Source organism: Hyaena hyaena, unplaced genomic scaffold, assembly GCF_003009895.1.
Source record: "Hyaena hyaena isolate Hyena2069 unplaced genomic scaffold, ASM300989v1 scaffold_383, whole genome shotgun sequence".
In the NCBI taxonomy this organism is placed as follows: domain Eukaryota; kingdom Metazoa; phylum Chordata; class Mammalia; order Carnivora; family Hyaenidae; genus Hyaena; species Hyaena hyaena.
The window spans coordinates 1,229,467-1,254,136 of record NW_024081014.1 but is presented as its reverse complement, the minus strand read 5'-3'; the positions used below and the strand labels follow the sequence as shown (position 1 = coordinate 1,254,136).

Below are 24,670 nucleotides of genomic sequence, written 5' to 3'. Positions count from 1 at the left end.
CACAACTATCCAATGTACTGTCATACCCACTTTAAAGATGAGGAAACAAAGCCACAGAGAAATTAAGTGACTCAATTAAGGATTATAACGTTAGTAAGTGGTAGAGATAAGATTAAAACCCAGAGAGTCCAAGGACACCTAGATGGCTCAGTCAGTTAGGCATCTGGCTCTTGGTTTTGACTCAGGTCATGGTCTTGTGGTTCCTGGGATTGAGCTCTGTACTGGCAGCACAGAATCTGCTTGGGATTCTGCTTGGGAATCTCTCTCTCTCTCTCTCCCTTCCCCATTCATGCTGTGTCTCTCTCAAACAAACTTAAAAAAGAAGAAAACCCAGAGAGTCCAGTTCATAGCTCATGCTCTTCATCAATATGCTATAATGCTCCCCTTTAACAGTTTACAGCAGTACCACGGGCTTGAAATTGCAAGGGTCTAATGGATGATGATGGAAAGGTGGGGAGATATTCGAGAGAGAGATTTGGAATATAAATCCAACAATGTGAGGAGCAGTTGTGAAGTAGAAGGTAGAAAGGAATGGAAGATGACTCTAACTTCTGACTTTACCTGTAGTTGATGGTGCCAAATATGGAACTCTGGTGGAAAAGATAGAATTATTGGACACTTCATGTTTGATGTGCCTGTGGGACAAAAGGCTGCCAGGAAGCAATCAGAGATACTAGTCTGAAGTTCAAGAACAAGGTCTTAGCTAGAGATAGAGATTTTGGAGTTCGTATACAAGTGTTAAAGGCTTAAGGAGAGCATGTCGAATAGATTAACAGGCTGAGAATAGAGCCTGGGGAACATCATCATTTAGGTAATGAGTACAGAAAAAGTATCCTGCAGAGAAGACTGAGGGAGTGGCCATGAAGCTAAGATGCTAGGAGAGAGTGGTGTCGTGCAAGCCCAGGAAGAAATGTCAACGACGACAAATTTATCTTTAATCCCACTCTAGAAAGTCAGTCCTGTGAAGCCCTGGAACATGTCTGTTTTGTGCACCAACGTACTCTCATGCCTAGAGACCTGGCACATAGTACGTGGTCAAAAACATGAACTGAATATGGATAAGAAAACAAACCTACAGTATCCAATACCACACAAAGTTCTGGGAAGACAAAGACTTAGAAGTCACCATTTTATTCAGCAACCTAGGGTGCGATGGTTTTGTTCAGAGCAGTTTCAGTGGACTGGTGGGGCGAAAGGAAAATGGAAGTGGCTTTACATTGACGTCAAGAATGGTTTTGTATACAACTTCTCTACTTTTTAATTTAAAAACATTCTTAATAGTTGGCAGGAGATGAGGAAGTTGCAGCCACCGGTCCAGCCCATTCTTGGACGAACCTTTGTTCCGCCGGGCGGGAGGAACCTGGAGCTGCGATTACAACGGGGAACAAGACGAAAGGGGGTTTTTCCCTAGGAGGGGAGGAATCTTGCTCCGTCCACCACTGAATCTCCGGGGCCTAGCACGTGCTGGCCACCTCACGGGCCCTCGATAAAGCCTCGAACTGGCCGGCGGCGGCCTCGCGGGACGCTGCGGAACACGGATGGGCGGTGGAGCCTTTCCTTTCGGATCAGGCAGCGACAGCCACGGCTCAGCGGGTCCCCGGCATCGCAGCGCCCTCGCCCTACGCTCATCCACCTTGGACGCGCGGGAAGCAGGAACCGGAACGCGGACACCGCCTCTACCCAGAGAGGACGGTAAGCGGGGGCGGGAAGGGGGGAAGCAAAGCTCCGCCCGCTGACAAGCTCTGCTCTCCAGCCTCCCCGGTTCCCGCAGGCTCCTCCCGAAGCATCTCCGGTTCCTCGCACGCCATGGGGCGGAGCGGAAGTGACGCACCGTGCAGCGCGTGATTGGCGGAAGCAGAAATTGCTTTGCGGCCGGCACGGAAATTGCTTTCCTTTCGGCTTCCGCTCCTTGCCCATGTGAGAGACACAGGCTGCCGTGATGACTGCGGCCCGGGCCGCGCAAAGGTGAGGGGTGAAGACCGGAGCGGGGGGTGTGGGTCTCGTTCGGGGCCTGGTTCCCCGGCTTTTGCGAAGTGGAAGCTGTCTTCTAACAGACCACAGTTGTACCTCTTCCAAGACCTCACCACCATTCATTACGATTTCTGTGATAACATCCTTGAAAAGTCATTTTAATTTAATTTCATTCGCTCCCTCCGCTCCCCAGCTTTTTAGCCTTATCTCTGTTGGTCCTGATGGGGCCTGTCCCTGTAGAGTAATTTGTGAGTTTCCTCGTCACGTGACTCCTTTTCCTGCCGCTGCCGGGACGCGGGTAGTGCCTGTGTTATAAATACCCCTTATTCTGGAAACCTTTGCTGATAGGAGTCATTCGTGACATTTTCTTCTCTGATGTTTCATTCCCCCCCCTCACCCATAGTGTAACTAAGTATAATCCGTTTAGTAAAGGTTGCCTTGTAAAGATTGATACATAGGTAGTAATACAATCTGTAATTTGCTTCAGGGTACAAATCTCCTTAGTTAAGCACCTACTTTGCCGAGGAAGCAAGCCCCAGGAAAAATAGCTTATCTGGCTGCTTTTGTCCAATTCCCTCTTTCCCCATTTGTGGGAACAAGTGATCAACATGTCACTTTTGAATAAGCTGTACCTATAAAGGTGTCTTCCGTGTGGAGGATGCTTAGAAATATTAATGGTGAAACTGCCTTGCCTCAAGGGCCAGCAACAGTGGCTTCTGTCACCTTACCTAGAGTCTGACATTTTTACAGCCTCATGGATGTCCCCGTGGACAATGCAGTGCCAGTCACTGAAGAGGGTTAGCTCTCTTTCATTTCATGCAGTTCTATAGGGGTATCACCACCCAGCACTCACCCCTTGGGGTTGAAGCTTGACTTCAGTCTAAATTTAATGTCTTGGCAAATTTCCAAAGATGCCCATGCTGCTTGGTTTGTGCCTCTTCCAGGGGATAGGGCTATTCTGTGCTTAAAAACTGGAGTTAAGTTTTGGAGATTGTTTTAATACAAGTTATTTCAATTGATAATTTCTCTTTTGTCTCCTTTAACAGCCTTCTGGCTTTAAGCCAACAGGAAGAACTAGAGGATTTGCCCAAAGACTACCCCTTGAGCCCTAGTGAAGATGAGGTGGGTGACAACTGCTATACTGCCTTCTCTGGTTCCCCTTTCAGCCTTAGGAGAGCACATTCCTGGAAAGAAAAATTGTGGCAACATTGTTTATATTTGTTCTGGTGTTACAAATAAATTACAAAGAGTTATATATTGTCTCATGTATGAGATACTGTATTAAGTGCTATGGAAATTTGAGGACCATAAGATATATTGTTTCCAAGTTGCCTACATGTAGCTAAGTATATAAGAAAAAAACACATGGTCTCCCGTATATGGTTTCCCTATTTCCCAAGGTTGGATTTTTATAGAGTTACATAATTACAAATCTTTCTCAACTTAAAATGGGATTATATCCTGATAAACCCATCATAAATTGAAAATATCATTAAGTGAAAAATGCATTTAATGCACCTAACTACTGAACATCATTGCTTAGTTTAGTCTACCTTAAACTTGTTCTGAACTCTTACATTAGCCTACAATTGGGCAAAATCTTCTAACACAGTCTATTTTATAATAAAGTTTGGAATATCTTATGTAATTTTTTGACTACTGAAAATAAAAAGAATGCTTGTATGGGTACAGAATGGTTCTAAGTGTATTAGTTATTTACCTGTATGATTATGTAGTTGACCAGGAACTGCAGCTCACTGCCACTGGCCAGCATCACAAGAATCATATCCCATATTGCTAGCCTGGGAAAAGATCAAAATTTAAGTTTGAAATAGAGTTTCAAATGAATGTGTGTCATTTTCTCACCATCATAAAGTAAAAAAATCATAGTTCAAACCATCATAAGTAACAGACTGTCTTGTTTCTGACTGAAATATACATAATTAAGCTGACTCTCCAATAGATGCTATAGGCATTCCAACTCTATTCTCTTGACCAGACTACTTACATTGTGGGGTTTTTGACATCAATGTTTCTGTGCAGATCATACTATATATTATGTGCAGAAACATTCTCATAGCACTTTTCTTCTCAAGACTGATTAAGACAGAGGCATGACAGTAGCTACAGATCACTAGGCACCGTAGTCCTCATAATGAGGCAGTCTGGCTTTTGAAGCAGTTCTTTGTTTGAGTTTGAATGCTTGCACACTAGATCTCAGCTGATTCCCCAGTTTCCACTGACCAAAATAGCAAGAGATTTTTACATGGTCCTCAAATTCCATGCTGTCTCTTCCTTTCCCTTATTGTTCTAATGGTTTTTCCTTTCCTGTGTCTAGGGGGACATTGATGGAGAGAGAAAGCATCAAAAGCTTCTGGAAGCAATCAGTTCCCTTGATGGAAAAAATAGGTAACATTCTCATCTGTTTGGACAGGTTATAACTAGCTAATTCCATGAGATAGATCTGCAACTAACATTTATTGTGTGCTGAGGTGCCTCGCTGGCTCAGTCGGTAGAGCATGTGAATCTTGATCTCAAGGCTGTAGGTTTGAGCCCCATGTTGGTTGGGCATAGAGATTACTTAAAAAATAAAACCTTAAAAAAACATTCATTGAGTGCCTAAGACAATAAAGATACAAGTGTAAGTGTCATTATTAAGAGCACGTACTTTGGAGACAGACTGTGTAGGCAAATTTTTATCCTCTCTACACCTCAACTTCAACTAGAAAATAAGATTAATAATACATCAGAGGGTCACCATGACATTTAAATGGGTTAATAAATGTAAAGATCTTAAGCCAATGCCCAGCATATAGTAAGCATGATGTAATTATTAGCAGTCATTGTGTTAGGCCTTGGTGCATTTGAATTCTTAATCCATACTTAGAGTCTTTTGAAGCATTGACTAGGCACTACTTATCCCCATTAGAGAAGTTAATTGAATTGCCACAGAGTCACTCTCATCATAAGTGACAGGTCCAGGATTCAGATCCAGGTATGTTTGACTCCAAGTCCAGTACCTTTTCCATTATGCCTATCTCATTGCCTTGTGTTTTTGAGGGGCTGAGTCTACCTTAAGAGATGGCTAGGGGCACCTGGCTGGCTCAGTCAGTAGAGCATCTGAATTTTGATCCCAGGGTCATGAGTTCAAGCCCCACATTCGGCGTGGAGCCTACTTAAAAACAGGTGGCTAGACTACGTAGCCCAGGTTAGGAACAGATTTCCTGGTGTCTTTATGACAAAACCTGATTCTAGAAGAGAAATACATGAAAACAAAGCTTTCTTTGAAAAGAGACGTATTTGTTTTCCAGAAAAATATGTCCATTTCTACTATATTCTGCTTTGTCTAATTTCAGGTGGAAATTGGCTGAGAGATCTGAGGCTAGTCTGAAGGTTTCAGAGTTCAATGTCACTTCTGAAGGTAAGTTAACGAAGTAATCTGTGTATAGAGCTTGTAGAGTTATAAAAGCATCATGGTCACTTCACCCCCACTCCTAGAACTGTTTGGTGTGGTTAATGGATCATACCATAAATACTTACCTGTGAGTGGGTGAAGAAAGGTAGTCAGATGCCCTTGAGTTTCTTGCATTTCTAGAAGAAAGCCCTAAAGGCCACAGTCAAGGTCTCCCACTGATGAGCTACTTCTAGGGAACAGGGACATGAATGAAGACAGCTGCCTCATGGTTTTGTTTTCATTTCAGTTCTTACAGCACTTTGAGTTGGGACAGACAGATAATCTGCTGGAGCTCAGAGAAGTCAAATCACTTACTCAAGGGCCTTCATCTACTGCAGTGTTTCTCAACCCATTTCCTTTATTGTTCCCTGAGAAGCCTTTTTGGACATTTGTTTTTCATTGTCTCCCTTCCTCCCTCCCCACTCCCACTCCCACCCCCACCCCCACAGCCAGGAAATAAAATACTAAAGAGTAAGATTTTGGTGAGTAGTGTTGAGCTTCGGAGGAATACAAACCTTGCAAATATCTAAGATTTTTTTCACCACTCCCCTGCTACCAGAACCAGTTTTCATCCCTTGAGTGGGTGAGTGATGCTGCCACTAATGGGAATGAGTGATCTGATAAATTGCGGAGTTGGGATTTTAACAGGATACCAAGTCTAGATGCCTTATCACTGTATCCACAGTTTAGGCAGCTCTAATGAGTTGTGTGCTTCTAGTAATCATTAATGTAACCTGTCAGAACAAATAACAATGTATTCTTCAATCTTATTATATTTCTACTATGTATTAGTTTCAAGACAGTATAGATACTGGGGCTACTATGAAGAATAAGACAGGAGACCCGCTTCACGGGGTTTTACCATGCTAGGGGGAGAGCAAGTGGGGAGACTGTGACATGACTGACTGGCTGCTTTAGTTTGGCTGGGCTGTGTCATTTAGAATGATGTAATTCCAAATATCGAGGGGAGCTACTGGAGGATTTTCAGAAGGATCCTGACCTGCCATGATTTACAGTTTGAAAATCTAACTGGCTGCTGTGTGAAGAATGAAGTGCAGTGAGGCAGAAGTGGAAGCAGAATGACCAAGAGAAAAGCAAATGGCTTTAAATCATTTTCTCCTCTCTTCCATCCTCTAACATGTTTGGGAATGTAGGAGAGTGATGGTGTCACTACGGCTGGCAGTTAAAGAGAATTCTTCCTGCACATCTGCCTGCCTACCAACGTTTTCTACAGAGGCATCTCCCTATGTTATATTGAGATTTTGCTTCCTTTCTTGGTCTGACCAGAAAGTTTGGCCTTTCTACAGGATCAGGAGAAAAGCTAGTCCTTTCAGATCTACTTGGGCCTGTTAAAACTTCATCCTCATTGGCTGCTGTGAAAAAACAACTGAATAGAGTCAAATCAAAGAAGACTGTGGAGTTACCCCTTAACAAAGAAGAGGTTGAACGGGTGAGTTATAGAGAAAGTGGTCCATTAAGGGGAAGAAATCGGACTGACAAGGAAAAATAGGGTAAGAAGGGAAGGAGAGGGAAACCCTGACAAATGGCGGGGGGAGAGCAAATTGTGATTGCCACAGAAAAGATCTCAGGGGAAAATGCATCCTGAGAAGTAAGCAAGAGCTACTCTCTAGCATGCTGACTATTTCTTAGGCTAAAAAACATTGTCCCCTAACTCCCTGCTGGTCCTTTGAGTTCAGCGTTTAATTTCGTGGCTCTTTCCTTTCATTTACTTTGCCCGCTTCAGATCCACAGAGAAGTGGCATTCAATAAAACCTCCCAAGCCCTCTCCAAATGGGATCCCATCGTTCTGAAGAACCGGCAAGCAGAGCAGCTGGTTTTTCCCCTGAAGAAAGAGCAGTCAGCCTTCGCTCCCATCGAACATGTGCTCAGCAGCTGGAAGGTGAGTGCACACAAAGAATTGCACCTGGGTGGGTGAGGGTGCAGTGCTTGCCATCAATGTGACTGGGCCAAAATCCCAGCTGAGGTCTTTTCTTGTAGCACGCAAGGAAGGGGATAGGGGGTAGCAAGACTCACTGTTAGTTATGCAATTGCCACACTAGCTCTGGAGTTGCCCTACAGCCATTTGTAGCACACAGCACATGGTTATTTTTGTGTTTTTGTGTGAAAACATGATTGCCAGTAGAGAGAGAACATGTTTTCTTTTTAACACCCCAGTTTTTAAAAAGCTTTTAAGTTTATTTATTTATTCTGAGAGAGAGAATTAGGGAGAGCAAGCACACATGCATGGGAGGGGCAGAGAGGGGGGGAGAGCGAGAATCCCAAGCAGGCTCTACACTGTCAGTGCAGAGCCTGATGCGGGGCTTGAACTCGTGAACCATGAGACCATGACCTGAGCCAAGATCAAGAGACAGATGTTTAACCAACTGAGCCACCCAGGTGCCCCTAGAAAGCTTTTTTTTTTATGTTTTATTTATTTTTGAGAGAGAGAGAGACAGCATGAGCAGGGGAAGGTCAGAGAGAGAGGGAGACACAGAATCCAAAGACAGGTTCCAGGCTGTCAGCACAGAGCCCGACGTGGGGCTCAAACCCACAGACCATAAGATCATGACCTGAGCCGAAGTCAGACGCTTAACTGAGTGAGCCACCCAGGCACCCCTCCTCGAAAGCTTTTAAAGCCACATTCTGATCTGGGAAAAATCAGGAACTCAGCAGTATTAATAAGCCTTGGTAGGACTATATATGAGGAGTAGAACCAAAGTTTGCTTGTAAAGGAATCCCACATTAAAATATAACATATTGTGAATAATGACAAAAATCTTAGCAAATAACTCATTATGACTGAGCTGCAGAAAATAAAAAAAAAGATATCTTAGAGCCGGGTTGTCCAAACACTGATCCCTGGGAAGTGTTTTTATCTGTCTGAAGCAAAAGGATAATAGTATAGCGGATATAAGGTTAGCAGCTCTTCTTTATTATGAGCTTATCCTTTCCATTTTAATAGTGTTGAAATAGCTTTTCTTTTATGAAATGATGGCAGTAGTAAATGATGGGACTGGGGGTGGAAGTAACAGTAGTTATGGCCTTGTTGCTTATCCTATGTTGGTCCCCAAAGTCTCAAGTTTTAGTCTGTGCACAACTTCAGAACAATTGGACTTTCTTTTCCAATACACTATTGGTTATGGAGTCTATAATATGGATATTTCTGTCTTACATAGGAATAGTCAAAAGCAAATAGCAGTGCCCAAACTATGGATAGATGCCCTGTTTATGTTTCTTCTCTGCTTTCTAAGAATCCAGAAATAATAGTGTTCTACGTGTCGGCATGTTGAGCTAATTAAAGCTAATCAAAGTAAACATGGCTAGCTGCCATAGCTCAGCATTGAACAAGTCATTGCTTATTACGGGGATAAGCTCTGTGTCTCATATTGTTGTTGAAGTCACTACTATTCTCTTTCTTGGATGATTCCTTCTCCACGTGAAAAAGAGATCAGGTTTATAGTGTGGTTGTGGGATAGAAGGGAGAAAGTTTCTTGTTGTTATTAACCTGAGAGTTTTCTATATTCGTATTTACCTTGTTTTTTAAGATATATATATATATATATATATATAATATTTTTTTACATATATATGAAATATGTATATATTTTAATGTTAAATTTGTTTTGAGAGGGAGCACATGTGTAAGCAGGGGAGGGGCAGAGAGAGAGGATCCCAAGCAGGCTCCACACTGTCAGCACAGAGCCCGATGCAGGGCTCAGTCCCATGAACCACGAGATCATGACCTGAGTTGAAATGAAGTCAGACACTTAACCAACTGAGCCACCCACGCGCCCCACCTTATTATTTTTGTTTTAATCACAAAAGTAGTAGTGCGCTACTATGCATTGTTCTGCAAATGACAATGACAGTGTGATCTTGGAGATAGCTGGACAATGCCTAGCTGCTTATTAAATATGAGATGGTGGAGGAGTAGCTTGCACTAAGAATGGTACAGCCTTTGCTCTGCAGAAACTCCTTGTGCAAGGCTGAGTGGAGCGCCCCCAGATGCTGTACATAAATCTACTATACCATTTATTGGAAGATTCACTTTGGAGAAATTAGGCCAGAATGGCACAGAGCAATAAGGAAACGCTTCGGTCAGGGGGTACTTTCTAGCTAGCAGCTGAGTTCTCTTCTTACATCTTAGAGTGCAGAGTACCAAGAACTGTGGATTAAAAATCCAAAAAGTCTGCACTGTCATTTTGGCCCAGCTTCCTAAAATATCATTTTACTCCAAGAAGATTTAAATGGGATCATGCATGGGAAAGCATTTGTAAACTGTGAAGTGCTAGAAATGATGTAAGGTTACTTCCCACCCTCTAGCAGTCTATAATAGCATTACCCAAAGTATTCTCAAAACCTTAGTTTTTCAATATGCCCTCAAAAAGGTGGGGTTCCATTGCTAGAAAATGTTGCATGCCCCTGCTGGAGATTGGCAGTTCATAATATACACTAGCCTTTTTTTTTTTTAATGGTTTTATTTATTTCTGAGAGAGAGTGAGAGAGACAGCGTAAGCAGGGGAGGGTCAGAGAGAGGGAGACACAGAATCTGAAACAGGCTCCAGGCTCTGAGCTAGCTGTCAGCACAGAGCCACACGGGGCTCGAACCCACGAACCGTGAGATCATGACCTGAACCAAAGTCAGACACTTAACCGACTGAGCCACCCAGGTGGCCCTCCACTAGCCTTTTAAAGGCTATGAGAAGACACTAAAGAAACCTCTCTGACCTACTCTAGTCCAGAGTGTACAAACAAAAATCAAATAAATTTCATTTTACACCTTAAAAAAAATAAAGTGAATCTTGTTAGCTGGTGAGGAACATGCTTTGGGAAGAGCTGGTCTCTACTGCTTCCTCCGTTCTCTCACCTTTTTCCCTACTGCCCTACTGATTCTTCTCTCAGCGGGCATTAGTGAGAGGCCTCCGAACCACCAGATCCCAAGCCCTCTGAGTCTTGAGCTTATCTGACACTGTTGACACATCACATTGGCAAAAAAAAAAACAAAAAAACAAAAAAACCTCTCTTCCCCTTGGCTTCTGTGGTGACATACTCCTGATTATTTTTTATGTATCTAACTCTTCTTAAGTTCTTATTATTGCTCTGTAAATTCCATGGTTTTTGGCTGTCACCTGTGTATGCTACAGGTCACTTTCAACACCTTCTGAGCTCCAGTCCCATAGTCCATGTGACCAGTAGCCCTTTCCTGGGTCTCCCATATGCACCTTAAACTTCACACACAACAAAGTCATCTTGGCATTTTCCTTCCCCAGACTCCCAAACCCTGAGCCACGACCTTCATTCTGTAAGTCAGTCAGTGGCATAACTCCAGTGCCTTGGGTTGGAAACCTCAGCTGTTTGATTCCTCCTCCTCCTCCCCTTAACTGCTGCCCCTCCCCAGCCCACATGGTGTGCTGTTCCTGCAAACTCTGTCCACAGTGGCTCTCAGACCCCTGGTTCCTCCTCTGATTTTCATTTTCGCCCATCATTGGGCACTTCACACATAACCCCTTACACAGTCACCAGGATTTTCTTTCCGAAACACAAAACTGATTGTCACTTTCCCACTTAAAGTCCTTCAAAAGGCTCTCCACTCATAGAACAAGACAGAAGCACCTAGCATCTTGGCTTCCCTGGACTACACATTTTCCCTTACATATCTCTCCTTTCCATAGATCTGTTTTTATTTACCTTCATCTATGTTTGGTCCCCCCACCCTTACAGAGTTGTACTTAATGCCTCAAAGCCTAATTCAAAAAGTCTTTCCCCAAGCCTAACCCACCTAATCAAAATAAATTGTTCACTTCCTTTGTGATTACTCCTGTGAACTAATATGTAACTCATTACATTGCTAGTGGTACATGCCTCTCTTCCCTCTGAAAGGCTGTGAGCTCTATGAGGACAGGAACAATCTTATTTATGTATTCCTAGCACCCTGTACAAGTGCCCGGGATGTAGCTGCAGTCAATAAATGTTTATAAATTGAATTGGGGGGAGATTACAACATTGTAATATAAATCACTTTGTAGCCTGTGATTGATCACTACTGGCAAATACTAAAAATGGAAGAACATGCACCTTTACTATTCAGTAGAATAGGTTTATGGTTAAATCAATAGTGCTGTGTAACGTGTGATGATGTGTGTTTATGCATTTGTCCAGAAATTTGTAAGTTTAATGCTGACCATGATGCATATGGCTATTGAAGAAAACCACATATAATATATGCGTGAGGTTCGAAACTGGCTCTGTTGCCTATGGCTATCTTTATGCCTTGCCAAAGTGGACCAAGGCACAGTTGGCCTGATTATTTTAGCCACCTACATGGTATCAGTCAAGCAGTAAACAACGTCTTTTGTTGACATGTGGAGTAACTGGTTTAGAGTCCATTCATTCATATGTAGAGACTACCTAGCATGCAAAGTTAACCATAAACTAAGGAATTAAAACCAAAGTTAGAAAATGGCTAGAGTTAAATTTGAACTGTCCGGAAGTTAAGACCTAACCTCCCCTTTTTTCTAGAAATATTCTTTAAGGGAGGCTTATTGGAGTATTAAATTCCTAACTATTTAGTAATCTGTGCACATGCTTCAAATATACATAATACAGGGACCACTTTGTTTTGCCACTATCAAAACTGACAATTTGGTACTGCTGTTCCTCTGTCCTACCAGCATTTACTTTAAGGGCATCCTGCTTTGATGCTTAAGAGAATGGTATTCTGTTTTCCGTATTTTGGTAATCTGAACAGAGTGATCCCCTCAGTAATATAGAGTAGCCTCAGAATTCAGTTGCTGAAGTTGTCTTAAATTGGAAGAAAACAAGACTTTATCCTACACAGCTGAACAGTGAGACTGGAACCCCTTCTCTTGCTGTAACAGCCAGTGCTTTCCAGTTAGTGATTCCCATTATATTAATGTGTTGGCTTGTGGGATGGTTGTAAGATTGTAAACAGAGAGACTAGGATCATGGTTTAAGACTTCGAATGTTCTGTTACCTCCTTAAGGCAAGAACTCCCCTGGAGCAGGAAATTTTTAACCTCCTCCATAAGAACAAGCAGCCAGTGACAGACCCTTTACTGACTCCCGTGGAAAAGGCCTCTCTCAAAGCTATGAGCCTGGAAGAGGTAAGTGTCATAGGCCCTAGTACATGCCCAGACATGCTTTGTTCCTTCCAGCATTTGCCCTCAAGCTCAGGAGTCACTGTAAATGTCATTCATTATAGGCTAAGATGCGCCGAGCAGAGCTTCAGAGGGCCCGGGCCCTGCAGTCCTACTATGAGGCCAGGGCTCGAAGAGAAAAGAAAATCAAGAGCAAAAAGTAAGGAGGCCCCTATTGAACTGGCCGTGGATTCCCTGGAAAAAGTAAAGTGGCCAATCATGAGTCCTCTGGAAAGAACCTTTGACCTAGTAACTGGGATCATGTAGAAGAGTTTTGTTTTGTTTTTTCTCAGTCGAACCTCCTAGTTTTGCCTGCTTTGGTAGTGCCCTCTCCTCTGGCTTTGCCTTTCAGTCTTGGTTTTGCTAAAAAGAGGACTGTTCAATTACTTTCTCTCCCTTCCAGGACATCACGGAGTGGTTCTGCAGAATGAGCTCTGAATTCTACAGCTGTTGAGGCCAGTAGGGCTTCCTTCCTGCCTTTTTGCCTCTTTGGAACTTCTTCTACTCTTGCCTTGCACTCTAGAAGCAGAGGGGACTCTTTGCTCTGCAGAGGTGTGCCCCTGGGGGCTGCAGGGACTGAGAGGCTTGCCAGTCCTCTCAGGTCCCAAACTGGTTCCCTACAGTCAGCCAGCTCTGTGATGTCCATTCTAGCCCCTGCATAGGGAAACTCCTTGGGGAGCGGGGACACCTTTGTGTGTTGCATCAGTGTTTCAGCTGATTCTCTGCCCTTTTACCCTATAGGTATCATAAGGTTCTAAAGAAAGGAAAGGCCAAGAAAGCCCTAAAAGAATTTGAGAAGCTGCAGAAGGACAATCCTACTGCAGCACTGGAAGAACTGGAAAAAATCGAGAAGGCCAGAATGATGGTGAGGCTGCTTCTCGCCCCCACCCCTTGAACCAGCTTTCCACAAAAAGTGGTTAGGATCTCACTCTGCCCTTTCTTTCCAGGAGCGAATGAGCCTTAAGCACCAGAACAGTGGGAAATGGGCAAAATCAAAGGCAATTATGGCCAAATATGACCTGGAGGTAAGAGACCATCAGGGTGAAAAGAAGAGATGGAATTGGAGGACAGAAAGGAAAATCAGTCCATAAGGATGCTAGCAGAAGCAGAGTTGGGGAAGAGCCCAAAGGAAGAATGGAAAACCAGGATTCTAAAAAAGCATCAGAAAATCTCTAAGGCAGAGAGGAAAAGAACCAGAAACAAGGTGGAAAAGGAGAGATGAAAGGGAAACAGCATTGAAGGCAAGTCCAGTTAAAGGGGGAGAGAAGCTTTTTGTTTTTTTTCTTTAACCTTGTTTCACATGTTGATTTCCTTGAGGACAAAGAATTTGTCTCCCATTTGATTCCATAGCCATTAACACAGTGGTATATGTGCAGTTTAAACAGTAGGCATCGGTAAGAAACACTTCAGTCAAATTGAGAAGAGGCAGCTTTAAGAAATGGACCAGGAGAGGTGTTGTTCCAGTCACTAATGACAAGGCGCTCGTGCTGTGACTCCTTCCTCCAGGCTCGCCAGGCTATGCAGGAACAATTGGCCAGGAACAAAGAACTGACGCAGAAACTCCAGGCAGCCTCTGAGAGTGAGGAAGAGGAGGGAGGTGTGGAGGAAGAGGGTGAACTCCTTGTCCCTGATTCAGTGAATGAGATCCAGATGGATGCAGATGGACCGAACCCCTGGATGCTGAGGAATCACTCCACCAGCACAAAAGAGGCTGAAATCCAGGACCCTGAGCAACTTCCAGAGCCTGTGGCCCACGAGACTCCTGAAAGTGAGGAAGAAGAAAGACCAGGGGCAGAGGAAGAAATTTTGCTAAATGAATTTGAGGAAAGGCGATCACTTAGGAAAAATTCTGGGCTCAACCAGGACGCCGAGCCCATGAGCAGACAAGAGCCAAAAGGTGAGTTGTGATGGACTAGAATGGAGAACTGCCCAGTGCCAGTGCCATGGGCGGGCTGCGAGAAGAAAAGTGTCCACGCACACATGCTACACAGTGATTAGGCTATGGGTACTTTCCAGAGAATGCCATGGGTCCCTGAAGAGAAGATAAATACGTAGTAACTCTTTTTCTTCAAAGGCATCTAACACATGGTCATCTGCATGGCTGTACAATGTGTGTTCGGACACGTTCTCTGCTCTTGAGAGCCTCCAGTCATCAGAAAGACAGAACTACCCCATCCTTGAAGGGCAGGAGTTAAAATTGCTGGTGCTGCAAACCCGTGCTGCCTGTCGTGGGGTGGCAAGTCTGAGAGACCGTTCGTTCCCACAGACACAGGCGGATTTTGAGGCATTATGAAATTTCTTCAAATTACTGCCACAGTTTTCTGTTTTCTTTGTAAAGTAGGAGCGTCATTTTTAGCACCTCAAATGTTGGTTGGTATGTGCCGATATGGAGTGAGACTTTCTTGACAAGAACAAATGACTCCACAAGATACATGGTAAATTAGAATTGTCCCCCAATGCTGAGATTCTGTTTGTGTATTTTCTGTTATCTTAAGGAGATTTTATATTAACAATCTTAACACCCTTGAGACAGGTCAGAAAGCTCCCATCTTGGGGAGAAAGTCTGCTTAGGAAACTGCATTCAGAAATCACTTGCTTTCTGGACAGATTATTGAGTCTGATTTTATTTCCTGTAAGAATAATGCATTCAGATGATGGCAAGAATGTTTTTCCATGAAAAAAAATTGTTTTTAAAGAGCTGTCATTTAGAGTATATTGCAGGCCCTTTACTTTGGGTTCTTGGCTGGAGAGTTCTGGGATTAATAGTGGCAAGCAGTCACTTCCAAGAGGACTTTGGAAGACCACACTGCAGGCTAACATTGTGGGGGCAGTCCTCATCAGACCACAGAACACCAGCTGTGTTGTCCTGAGCCTCAAAAGCTGGTCATCTAGCTAAATGTATAGAGTGCTTGTTTGTGGTATGAAAGGTGGATTTCGGTTTCCTTGGATGATAGATAAATAGAACGTTCCCAAACCTTCAGGTTCAGGGAAACCGTGTCCTAAAATAGTAGGAAGTTGTGGACCCCAAATAAAATGAGCAAGGACACTTGCTCCTTGAGGAATAAACATACGTGTGTCCAAAGGCCATATTTAAGTAGCTTCTTTTTTAAGCTTAATATTTATTTATATTTGAGAGGCAGACACAGAATCTGAAGCAGGCTCCAGACTCTGAGCTGTCAGCACAGAGCCCAATGCGGGGCTCAAACTCACAAGATATGAGATCATGACCTTAACTGACTGAGCCACCCAGGCACCCCGTATTTAAGTAGTTTCTTAGAGTGGCTTTAAGCCAAAGCTACAGAGCATGATGAACTTGGGAACTGAAGTAACTTAAGTCAGTGCAAAAAAGAGTTTAGAAGTGTATCACTGCCATATTTCCCTCAGGGCTCTCAGAGACTAGTGGTATTTGCTTACATGTTGCTTGTGACTAGAAAATGCCGAGCGACTTGACTTGGCCACAGCAGATTGTAAAATGCTGCTTTAAGATAAACAATGCTGGGGCCGCCTGGGTGGCTTAGTCAGTTAAAGGTCTGACTCGGTTTCAGCTCAGATCATGATCTCATGGTTGTTAGATCGAGCCCCACGTTGGGCTCTGCACTGAGTGTGGAGCCTGCTTGGGATTCTTTCTCTTCTGCCCCTTTCCCTCCACTCCTGTGCTCACTATCTCTTTCTCTAAAGTAAAAAAAGAAAAGATAAAACAATGCTGGATTTGCTTTTACAAATAGGAAATGGCAGTGTAAATTACAAATAGTAAATCATCACATTTTAAAAATTACAATGAAGTTGCTTTCCAAGGCTACCTGTTAAAATGGCTTTTTTAAAATTTCGAACTTGGGTGCCGTCTCTCCAAGCAGGGTTTACTGTGTGGGGAAATGGAGCCACATTTCCAGTTATGCAGTGAGTCACTGGCATAGCTGGGAATAGGACCCAGGACATACGCTTCCCAACGTGCCACCTTTAACTACTAAACTCTATTGCCTGCTACTTGACAGGCAATGATTAGTGAAGAGATCTAGTGAATCATGTGTAGCCCCATGAATGGGGGCACCTAAATGCTCATTGACAAGGCAACTTCCAGCCTCCTTTTCTAACAGCTTTCATTTCTTCCCTCAGATTCTAGCAGCCAGGAAGTGCTGTCTGAATTGAGGGCACTGTCTCAGAAACTCAGCAAGGAAAACCAGTCGGGGAAGCAGAAACTGAGTTCAGCGAGGACAGTTTCGGCAGTCCAGAGAAAGGACCCTACTGAGGAAGAAGAGGAGCCCCTGTTGCTGCAGAGGCCAGAGAGAGCACAGACTGTGGAAGAGCTAGAAGAGCTGGGCAAAGAAGGGTGTTTTCCAAATAAGGAGGTTCCCAGGTCTATGTTAGAAGGGCAGCAGCTGGAAAGGAACCCAAATAATCAGCCTGGTGCTCCCAAGGAAAAGAAAAAGAAGGAGCAAATGATTGATCTACAGAACCTCCTAACCACAAAATCTCCTTCTGTGAAGTCTTTGGCAGTGCCCACAACAGTAGAGGAGCTGGTGAGCAGAGCCAGGGGTGTGGGCCATTGTGGGGGATCAGCGCTGTAGCAGGAAGTGTCCTTGTACGAGGACTAGAATCAGTGAAGTTGTGTTGTGCTAGTGGCACATTTCAGTAGTTGAAAGGTCCAGAATAGTGTAGGACCAGGCTGGTCCCAGTGACAGTTTAATAGATGCAAATATGTGAGTGCTGCTGAGACTCCTGAGACTTCTTAAATCCTGAGCCACCAAACCCTCATTGGCGTGACTATAAAACTGCCTTCAGGCACTCAAAGCTCTGACCAGATCCCAGGCAGGACGACTCAAAGGTAGAGTCGTTGAGCTATTGCCAAGGTTTTGCTCTTATTCATTGGGGTCTGGAATGGCCCAGGACTCCCCGTTAAGTAATTGAAACCGCTTGAATGAGGAGTCCTGGTCCCTGGTGTCATCTTTTCAGGGATGTGAGCTGGAGGACACCCATGTTCTGGCCAGGCCACTCAGAGCTCCTCCTCCTAACACAGCCCATTCCTTCCTCCACGCTGCAGCTTCCTTACTGTAAGTTTAAAATTATATCCTATGATAATGAGTTAGGGAGATTTTTCCTAGAGAGAAGATCAAAGTATGATTGGCTACCATTTCACTTATATTGCAAGACCATCATTGTTCATCACTTTTCCCCTAGGGGGCGCTAGAATTTCACAACCCAAAATTCAAGCGTTCTTGCCACGAACCACGGCTCTTCAGGCAAGCTATAGCTCTCATTCTTGTTTCTTCCCAGGAAGATGAAGAGGAGAGAGATCAAAAGCAGATGATAAAGGAAGCTTTTGCTGGGGATGATGTCATCAGAGACTTCTTAAAAGAGAAGAGGGAAGCTGTGGAGGCGAGTAAGCCAAAGGACGTGGACCTGACTCTGCCTGGCTGGGGCGAGTGGGGTGGTATGGGCCTGAAGCCCAGTACCAAGAAGAAACGCCGGTAAGAACAGGGAAGAAAGCCTGTCAGAAGTGCACCAGGTTCTCCTACTTCACCCTCCTGCGTCCTCCCTGCCCTTTTGACTAAGTCCTTAATGCTCTTAGTCAGACATCCCGCTGTTCTGCTTTCCAGGTTTCTCATTAAAACCCCTGAGGGTCCTCCAAGAAAAGACAAGAATTTGCCAAATGTGATTATCAATGAGAAACGAAATGTTCATGCAGCAGCTCATCAGGTGAGGGAGAGAGAAACTCTTTGCTGCCTTGCTCTCTTGCTTGGGAGGAATATTCTAGTGCTCTGTGGTGAGCGATATGTGATCTTGACCACAGAATCAAAGCTGTTCTCTTTTTCACTGACTGGCTCCAAGATGAATAATTCCATATCGATTTCTGCTGTTTTAATTTCTGACTGGGAAGAGGTTGAGGCTTAAAGGGTAATCTTTGCAGCAATGGTGAGGCCCCCAAATCACAGTTTTCAGCTAGTACCCCAGATAATTCTGATGCAGGCGGGTCTCACCAAACTAAGAATTACTGCTTTTGACACTTTATAGTCAGGATAATGCTGAGAAGCTATAGGTTTGAGCTGTATCTTAAGAAAAAGAAGACAAACTGGTACTTGTTCAGGACAGTGAGTGGAATTAAAATTGTGTCCTATGACAAACCAGGGATATTTACTGAAGAGAGAAGGAAATTTGAGCATGATCATGGTCTGCAAGTACATTGAAGGCTGTCATGTGGAGTGCAGTCACATAAGGTAGCAGTTAGAGGAAAAGCAGTGAGTTCGGTTCAAGGAGAAACTGTCTGGGGCGCCTGGCTGGCTCAGTCAGTAGAGCATGCAGCTCTTGATCTCAGGGTCGTGAGTTTGAGCCCCATGTTGGGTGAGAAACCTACTTTGAAAAAAAGGAAAAAACTTTCTGCTGGTCCAGAGGGAGAATGGGTTGCTCTGGGGATATAAGCATATGTAGAAGGACTCAGGAATGCGACCAGACTCCAGGACTTTTATGTTTCCTTCAATTCTGAAAGTCTTTGACCCTGAGATCTGTCCCAGCCAGGATAATCTTGAAATGAGTTGTAGTTTTTCTTCTGAGAAAGAGGGGGAACTGTCTAATAAGTACAAAAGAGAGGTAAGAAATTATCATTTCAGTAATACTCTGCTGATCTTGTTTTGTGAACCAATCCCTGCAGAAATGGAATTGTAACTGCTGTAATCCCATTGAAGATCCATAAGCAGAAAATAGGCAATGAACAGGCAATTATGGGATAAAAGAGAGAGGAAAAAGGGTGCTTCACCAGGCCAGGAAGGGCAGTGCGGACCTCAGTAAAATCACCCTTCCCTTCCAGGAGCCTTGCCTTTAAAAACAAAAATACACTCACAGCAAACTGACAGTTTTCCAAGAATCTCTCTGATTTTCCCCATCTTTTGAATAAGCTATAGAATGCAGGTCCCAACATGCAGTAGAATAAAGTGTGCTTCAAGCTGAAGGAAAAAAGAAAAGCCTCCCAAAACTGAATATTTTGCCCAGGTGTTTTTTTCTCTTGATTTACATGGCATGCACAGATCTAGCCATCCACCTCAATAAGACATTCCGTTAACCTAGAGACCATCTGTGTCCTTCACTACCATCAGGACCCCCTGGCAGTACTCAATTTCTCCTGAGTGTTCCACTGAATATCTCCAGAGACTACTGATTGTAACTTCCTGATTTTTCTGCTTCTGTTTTTTTTTTTTCCTCTTCTCTCACCCTCAGAGGTAGTGTTTAAAGATTATTTAAATGTCTAAAGTATTACTGTTTGGAATGGAGGATAGTACTAGGCAAGGAAAGGAACCCTGGGTTCTGTTCTCCTTCACTGCTCATAATTTACTTAGGTACATCACTTCCCCTCTCTAAGCCAAATTCTGGGACTAAATGACCTTTGCCATTATGTAGGGCCTTCCAGCTCTGACGTTCTGTGATGCCAAAAGAGGATGAAGCCAACTAAGCATCACAGCCTGGTATGGTTCAGGATTCATAGTAAACCTTAAAACATCAATCCTGTGTATCAAGGAGAAGGAAGAAAGGGATTGAGAGCTTAAAGAGGGTAGGAGGGCAACAACATTCCCAGGGACCCACAGATGCCCAGATGTTTCTTGCAGTCAGCATTGTGTAAGAAAGCCCACTTAGGAACAGTAGCCCTAGAGCTAGTGCAGTGTTCCTATGCTACAGGGAAGGGGTCAGGGCAGTTATTTAATTCCTATATTATTGTGTAAGCCTTGGGGGGTATCTAATCGCGATTAGTCCCCTCGACTCCCAGATGTCCTCAAGCAGATTGGGACTTCTAAGGTTAAATTGGGGGCATTGGGATGCCTTGACATCTCAGGAGCCTCACTCACTGAAGCCATGTAGAACTGTGGCCTGTATGCCAAACTACCTGCTATTATTATAGTTTACCAACTGCACCCCAGGTCTGGCTTGTGACAAGTCACTCTTCCTTCCTTTCCAGGTGCGGGTGCTTCCATATCCATTTACCCACCATCAGCAATTTGAAAGGACCATCCAGACCCCTATAGGATCTACATGGAACACCCAGAGGGCCTTTCAAAAGCTGACTACACCCAAGATTGTCACCAAGCCAGGGCACATCATTAAGCCTATAAAACCAGAGGATGTGGGCTACCGGTCTTCCTCAAGGTCGGACCTCTCTGTTGTACAGAGGAATCCAAAACAACTCTCCATACGTCACAAAAAGCAGCTGAAGAAAAACTCTGTAGATTGAGTTCCCGGAGGAATGATGTCTTGGTGCCCAGAGCTAGGAGCCCCAACTGCTTCTCCATTAACCCACTTTTACTCGAAGCTGCAGGATCAATTCTAAGACTGGCTTAGCACACTGTGAGTGTAGTTGAGCCTCATTTTAAAAATAAATGCATTTTTATCTATTTAACTGGAGTGTATTCTATGTTGTCACAAGTCAGACAAAACACATTTGGATGCGTTCCATTGCATTTGTCCAGTCACACATATCAAGGAAGCCTCATTTTCTCACAAAGAATTACGTAGTTAGTCCTAAAACAAAGTGGAGAGAAGTTACCATAGCCTATGATCTTAAATATATATCAGACACGATCCACTATAAATAACCAATTAGAAGAGTCAGGTATGGTAGTTACTGCATACTCTTAACTTCTGAACCTAAAACCAGCATGAATAAACCGTGGGATAGGATCGCGCCCTGGACTGGCCCTAGAGTGGTGCTGAAGCTGTCTTCAACTTTAGTCACTACTATTGTTTTCTTTCCATGAGAGAGCCTCCAGGCTTGTAGGAGTTGCTGTCTAAAGTAGTTGGTACTATTTTCCAATTCTTAAGATGGTGAGTTTTTACTTTTACCTTACAGATGAGGTAGATGAACTTCCAGAAGTAAAGCTCTACTCTTTTCATTTCCTAAGGCCAATCTGTCACTGCAAGTGCTACAAGGCAATTCACACAGGCTTCTGAGCTCTGAGGAAGCTGCCTGTCTTTGGTTGACAAAAATATAGATGGCAAGAGCCCCTGCAAGTGAGCTTGCTAACAAGGAATTGGAGAAAGTGTTTCTCTGATTCCAAAAGGATATAGCCCCTACTGCGCTACACCTACTACTTGGATGTTGGTCTCCCAGCTCTTTTAGACCAAGATGGGGGTTAATTTTTGCATGTCTACAGACCCCTCCGAGAATTTGATAGGAGTTATGAACCCTCCTCAGAAGTATGCACAAACACATATACCACTTTACCTACAGTCTGAGGGACTTTACAGACATTTGGAATCCCTGGGCCAATAGCTCTGCAACTGCACAAATTTTCTTTAAAGTCCTCCCGCAAACTGACACGACCCTGTTGTCCAAGCACACAACTCTCCAGATCAGTTCCAAAATGTTTAGACCTCAAAGGTAACTAATCCCAATTCCTTTATTTTATAGTGTGAAAGAATGCAGAATATCCAATGTTTCACATTAATGACTAAGTAGACAGTAGGAATCTAGACTAACTTTGAAGCCAAAAGCCACACCATACATTTCTATGAAATTTCCAGGTGTAACTGTGGGCCCTCACTATCATTGCTTATCCCCTCAAGAGCCAGCCTGGGGCTGGGAAGGGAAATGAATAAGTCGATCAGGTTTAGAGCCCAGGGGGTATTTTTTAAGTTATCCATTGATTTGAGATTATTTGTGATCCACTTGCTGGTTGACAGGTAGCCAGTGGGAGGGGATGAGGGACAAGTGCCCATTCCTGCCACCGTTTACAAGACCATAACGCTACGTTCACTCTTTTGCACACAAAGCTACCACCTCTGTCCCACCCCCACCCCCCAAATTGAAGCGCCCAATCAAGTGCCCCCGGTAAACGGCCAATCCTCATCTACTTTCCCGGGACCCTCCTCAGCTCCGTGTGCTGCCCGCGGCCCGGGAGTGATGCAAGCGACCCCATCCTTGAAAGGGGACGGCAGGCGCTGGAACGTGCTACAAACGACGCCCACTTCCAGCCTTTGAAGCCCCCAAACGGATTCGATTGTTGTTTCGTGGGGCTTTTTTTTTTCTTTTCTTCCTCCGAACCTCCGAAGTGTTCTCCCTTCCCATTGGCCAAAGCTGCCCCTTGACGCCACCCTGGCCTTGTTCGCTGATTGGTCCGTTCTGGATGTGCCCAAGCCTTTTTCCCAGGGTGTGGCGCCCCCCCCCGCCCCCAACAGGGTTCTGACCCCTGGCTCCTCCCTCCCCCTCCAAGCCCCCCTCTCTGTTCCGAATGGTACCGCCCTGGCTCGGCTCCCCCGCGGCCCAGGCCGCTGCCCTTAGGGCCCCCGGACGGGGCGGGGCACGCTGGGGACGGGCAGAGGGCGGTGGTGGCGCCTTCCTGCCGAGCCCGAGGCCGCCCCCGCCACCCTTCTTCTGCCCTCGTAGGTCCCGCTTTACCCTGGGCAGTTTTCGTCCTGCCGTGGGAGCCCCGTCCCGTCTGTGCGGGCCCCCACCACAGTCTTTTGGTCATCCCAATCAACAGCGTTAAATCCCTGCCCTCTGCGCTCCACACACGCCCATCCGCCTCCAGCACTCCGTTTCCCCGCGTTTGCTCACCCTTCCCCTCCCAAGCCTGCCGAAGCCCTGGCCCCCCTTCCTCGAGGACTGTCCATCCCCAGGATCCCCCTCCATGTGTGTGGCCGTTCCTCCCAACGGCCTCCCTTTCGTGGCCTCCCCTCTCGTTCGTGGCTTCCCTCCCCTTCGTGACCAGCGTGGTGGAGCACTCCCGGCCCACCCCCCATTCTCCGTACCCCTGCACTCCCTTCTTATGTTGTCCCTTCACGTCCCTAAGTCCCTCCCACACCATGCCCCCCCACTCGTACCCCTCCCTGCGAGGCGTCCCCCCGGCGCCCCTCCCCTATCCCCGCTAGTCTATGCCCCTCCCACCCACCCCGTCCTTTTGTCTCCTCTTTGGTCTCTAAGTCCCCCGCCCCTCCCTCACTCCCGCCCTCGCTCCCCGCGAGCACGCTCTTATCTTCCCCAGGTCCCAGAGCCCCGCCCCCTGGCCGCGCCCCGCCGGCCACCTCCCTCCCGCGGCCCCATCTCCGCCCTCCGTGCTCCGCCCTCCCCCCCGCGGCTCCGGCCCGCCTGCCCGGCCTGGGTTCCCGGCTCGCTCCTCCCGCCGCCGCCGCCGCTCCCCGACCCACCCTTCCCGGCCGGCGGCTCGCGCTCCCGCGCGCTCCCCCCCCCACCCCCGCACACGCGCTCCCTCCGCCCCGCCCCGCCTTGCTCACTCTTTCGCTCGCTCGCCCGCCCAGGCCCTGAAGCGGCCCCGGCCCGGAGCTGCACGCAGCCCGCCCTCGAGGGAGCCTCGGCGTCTCAGGGCCAGGAGCACCTCAAGGGCGGGCGCACGACCCGGGAGTGCGGACCCGGGCCGGGTCGCCCCTGCCAAACCCAGCCCTCAGAAGCCGCCCGGAACGCAGGCGCCCGTCGGAAGTGTTCGGGCAACGTGCGGGCCGCTGCGCCTCCCGCAGCCCAAGCCTGGCTAGAGAGCCCGGGGCGACACCGCCTCTGGACCGCCTGGGATGGCCTTACCTGAGCCTGCTCCCGGCTCCTTCCCCAAACCTGTGTCACGCACACGCCGCGCGCGCACCTGGGACTTGAGGCTAAAGAGACGGAGGTGGGGGAGCCACCCCGAAAATTCCACGAGGTATCCAAGCTGTGGGCTGTGAGGCCCGGCAGGGCAAGGGCCAGTGACACGCCCGGCCACCCACGCAGAAAGGGCGAGCCCAGGCTGAGCGCCTCGGCCCTCGCCCCCTGGTCCGGATTTCCCCACCACGACGCACAGAGCAAGGTTGCCTGTGGCCCTTTGTACTGACCTGTGCGTGGAAGACTGGAATAAACCCTCAATCCGGGGTCGGGGACACGGCTCAAGTGCACAGAAAACCCAGCCTTATGCCGATAGGCACTTTTTAAAAATGTCTGTTCGATGATGCCCTAGTTGACCATGTTTCCTCTCCTGAACTTCTTCTCCCAAGCCCTCACATTCTTACCTATTTACCCACCAGACTAGAAGCTCTTTGAAGGGGGCCCTGTTAGTGGCTGTGGCTCAATCAATCGATCCCTTGTGAGTAGCGCACAAGTGTATGTATTTGTTAACCCTCCCGCCTTT

General features: G+C 46.0%; 1 protein-coding gene across 2 annotated transcripts; it reads left to right on the top strand.

Moving 5' to 3' along the window:
- The first annotated feature begins 1,878 nt into the window (after nt 1–1,878).
- Nucleotides 1,879–20,958, top strand: UTP14A (UTP14A small subunit processome component). Of its 2 annotated transcripts, XM_039250794.1 has the most exons (15): nt 1,879–1,965; nt 3,018–3,093; nt 4,310–4,380; nt 5,328–5,392; nt 6,733–6,875; nt 7,170–7,325; nt 12,429–12,548; nt 12,647–12,741; nt 13,323–13,446; nt 13,529–13,606; nt 14,088–14,478; nt 16,695–17,098; nt 17,853–18,046; nt 18,176–18,275; nt 20,521–20,958. In XM_039250794.1, the coding sequence occupies exons 1-15, from the start codon at nt 1,940–1,942 to the stop codon at nt 20,791–20,793; spliced, it is 2,316 nt and encodes a 771-aa protein (XP_039106725.1). In that variant the 5' UTR covers nt 1,879–1,939; the 3' UTR covers nt 20,794–20,958. The 2 variants fall into 2 exon arrangements, with proteins under 2 accessions (XP_039106725.1, XP_039106726.1); XM_039250795.1 differs by lacking the exon at nt 20,521–20,958 and having other exon boundaries at nt 17,853–17,954; nt 18,176–18,272.
- Nucleotides 20,959–24,670: the final 3,712 nt, after the last annotated feature.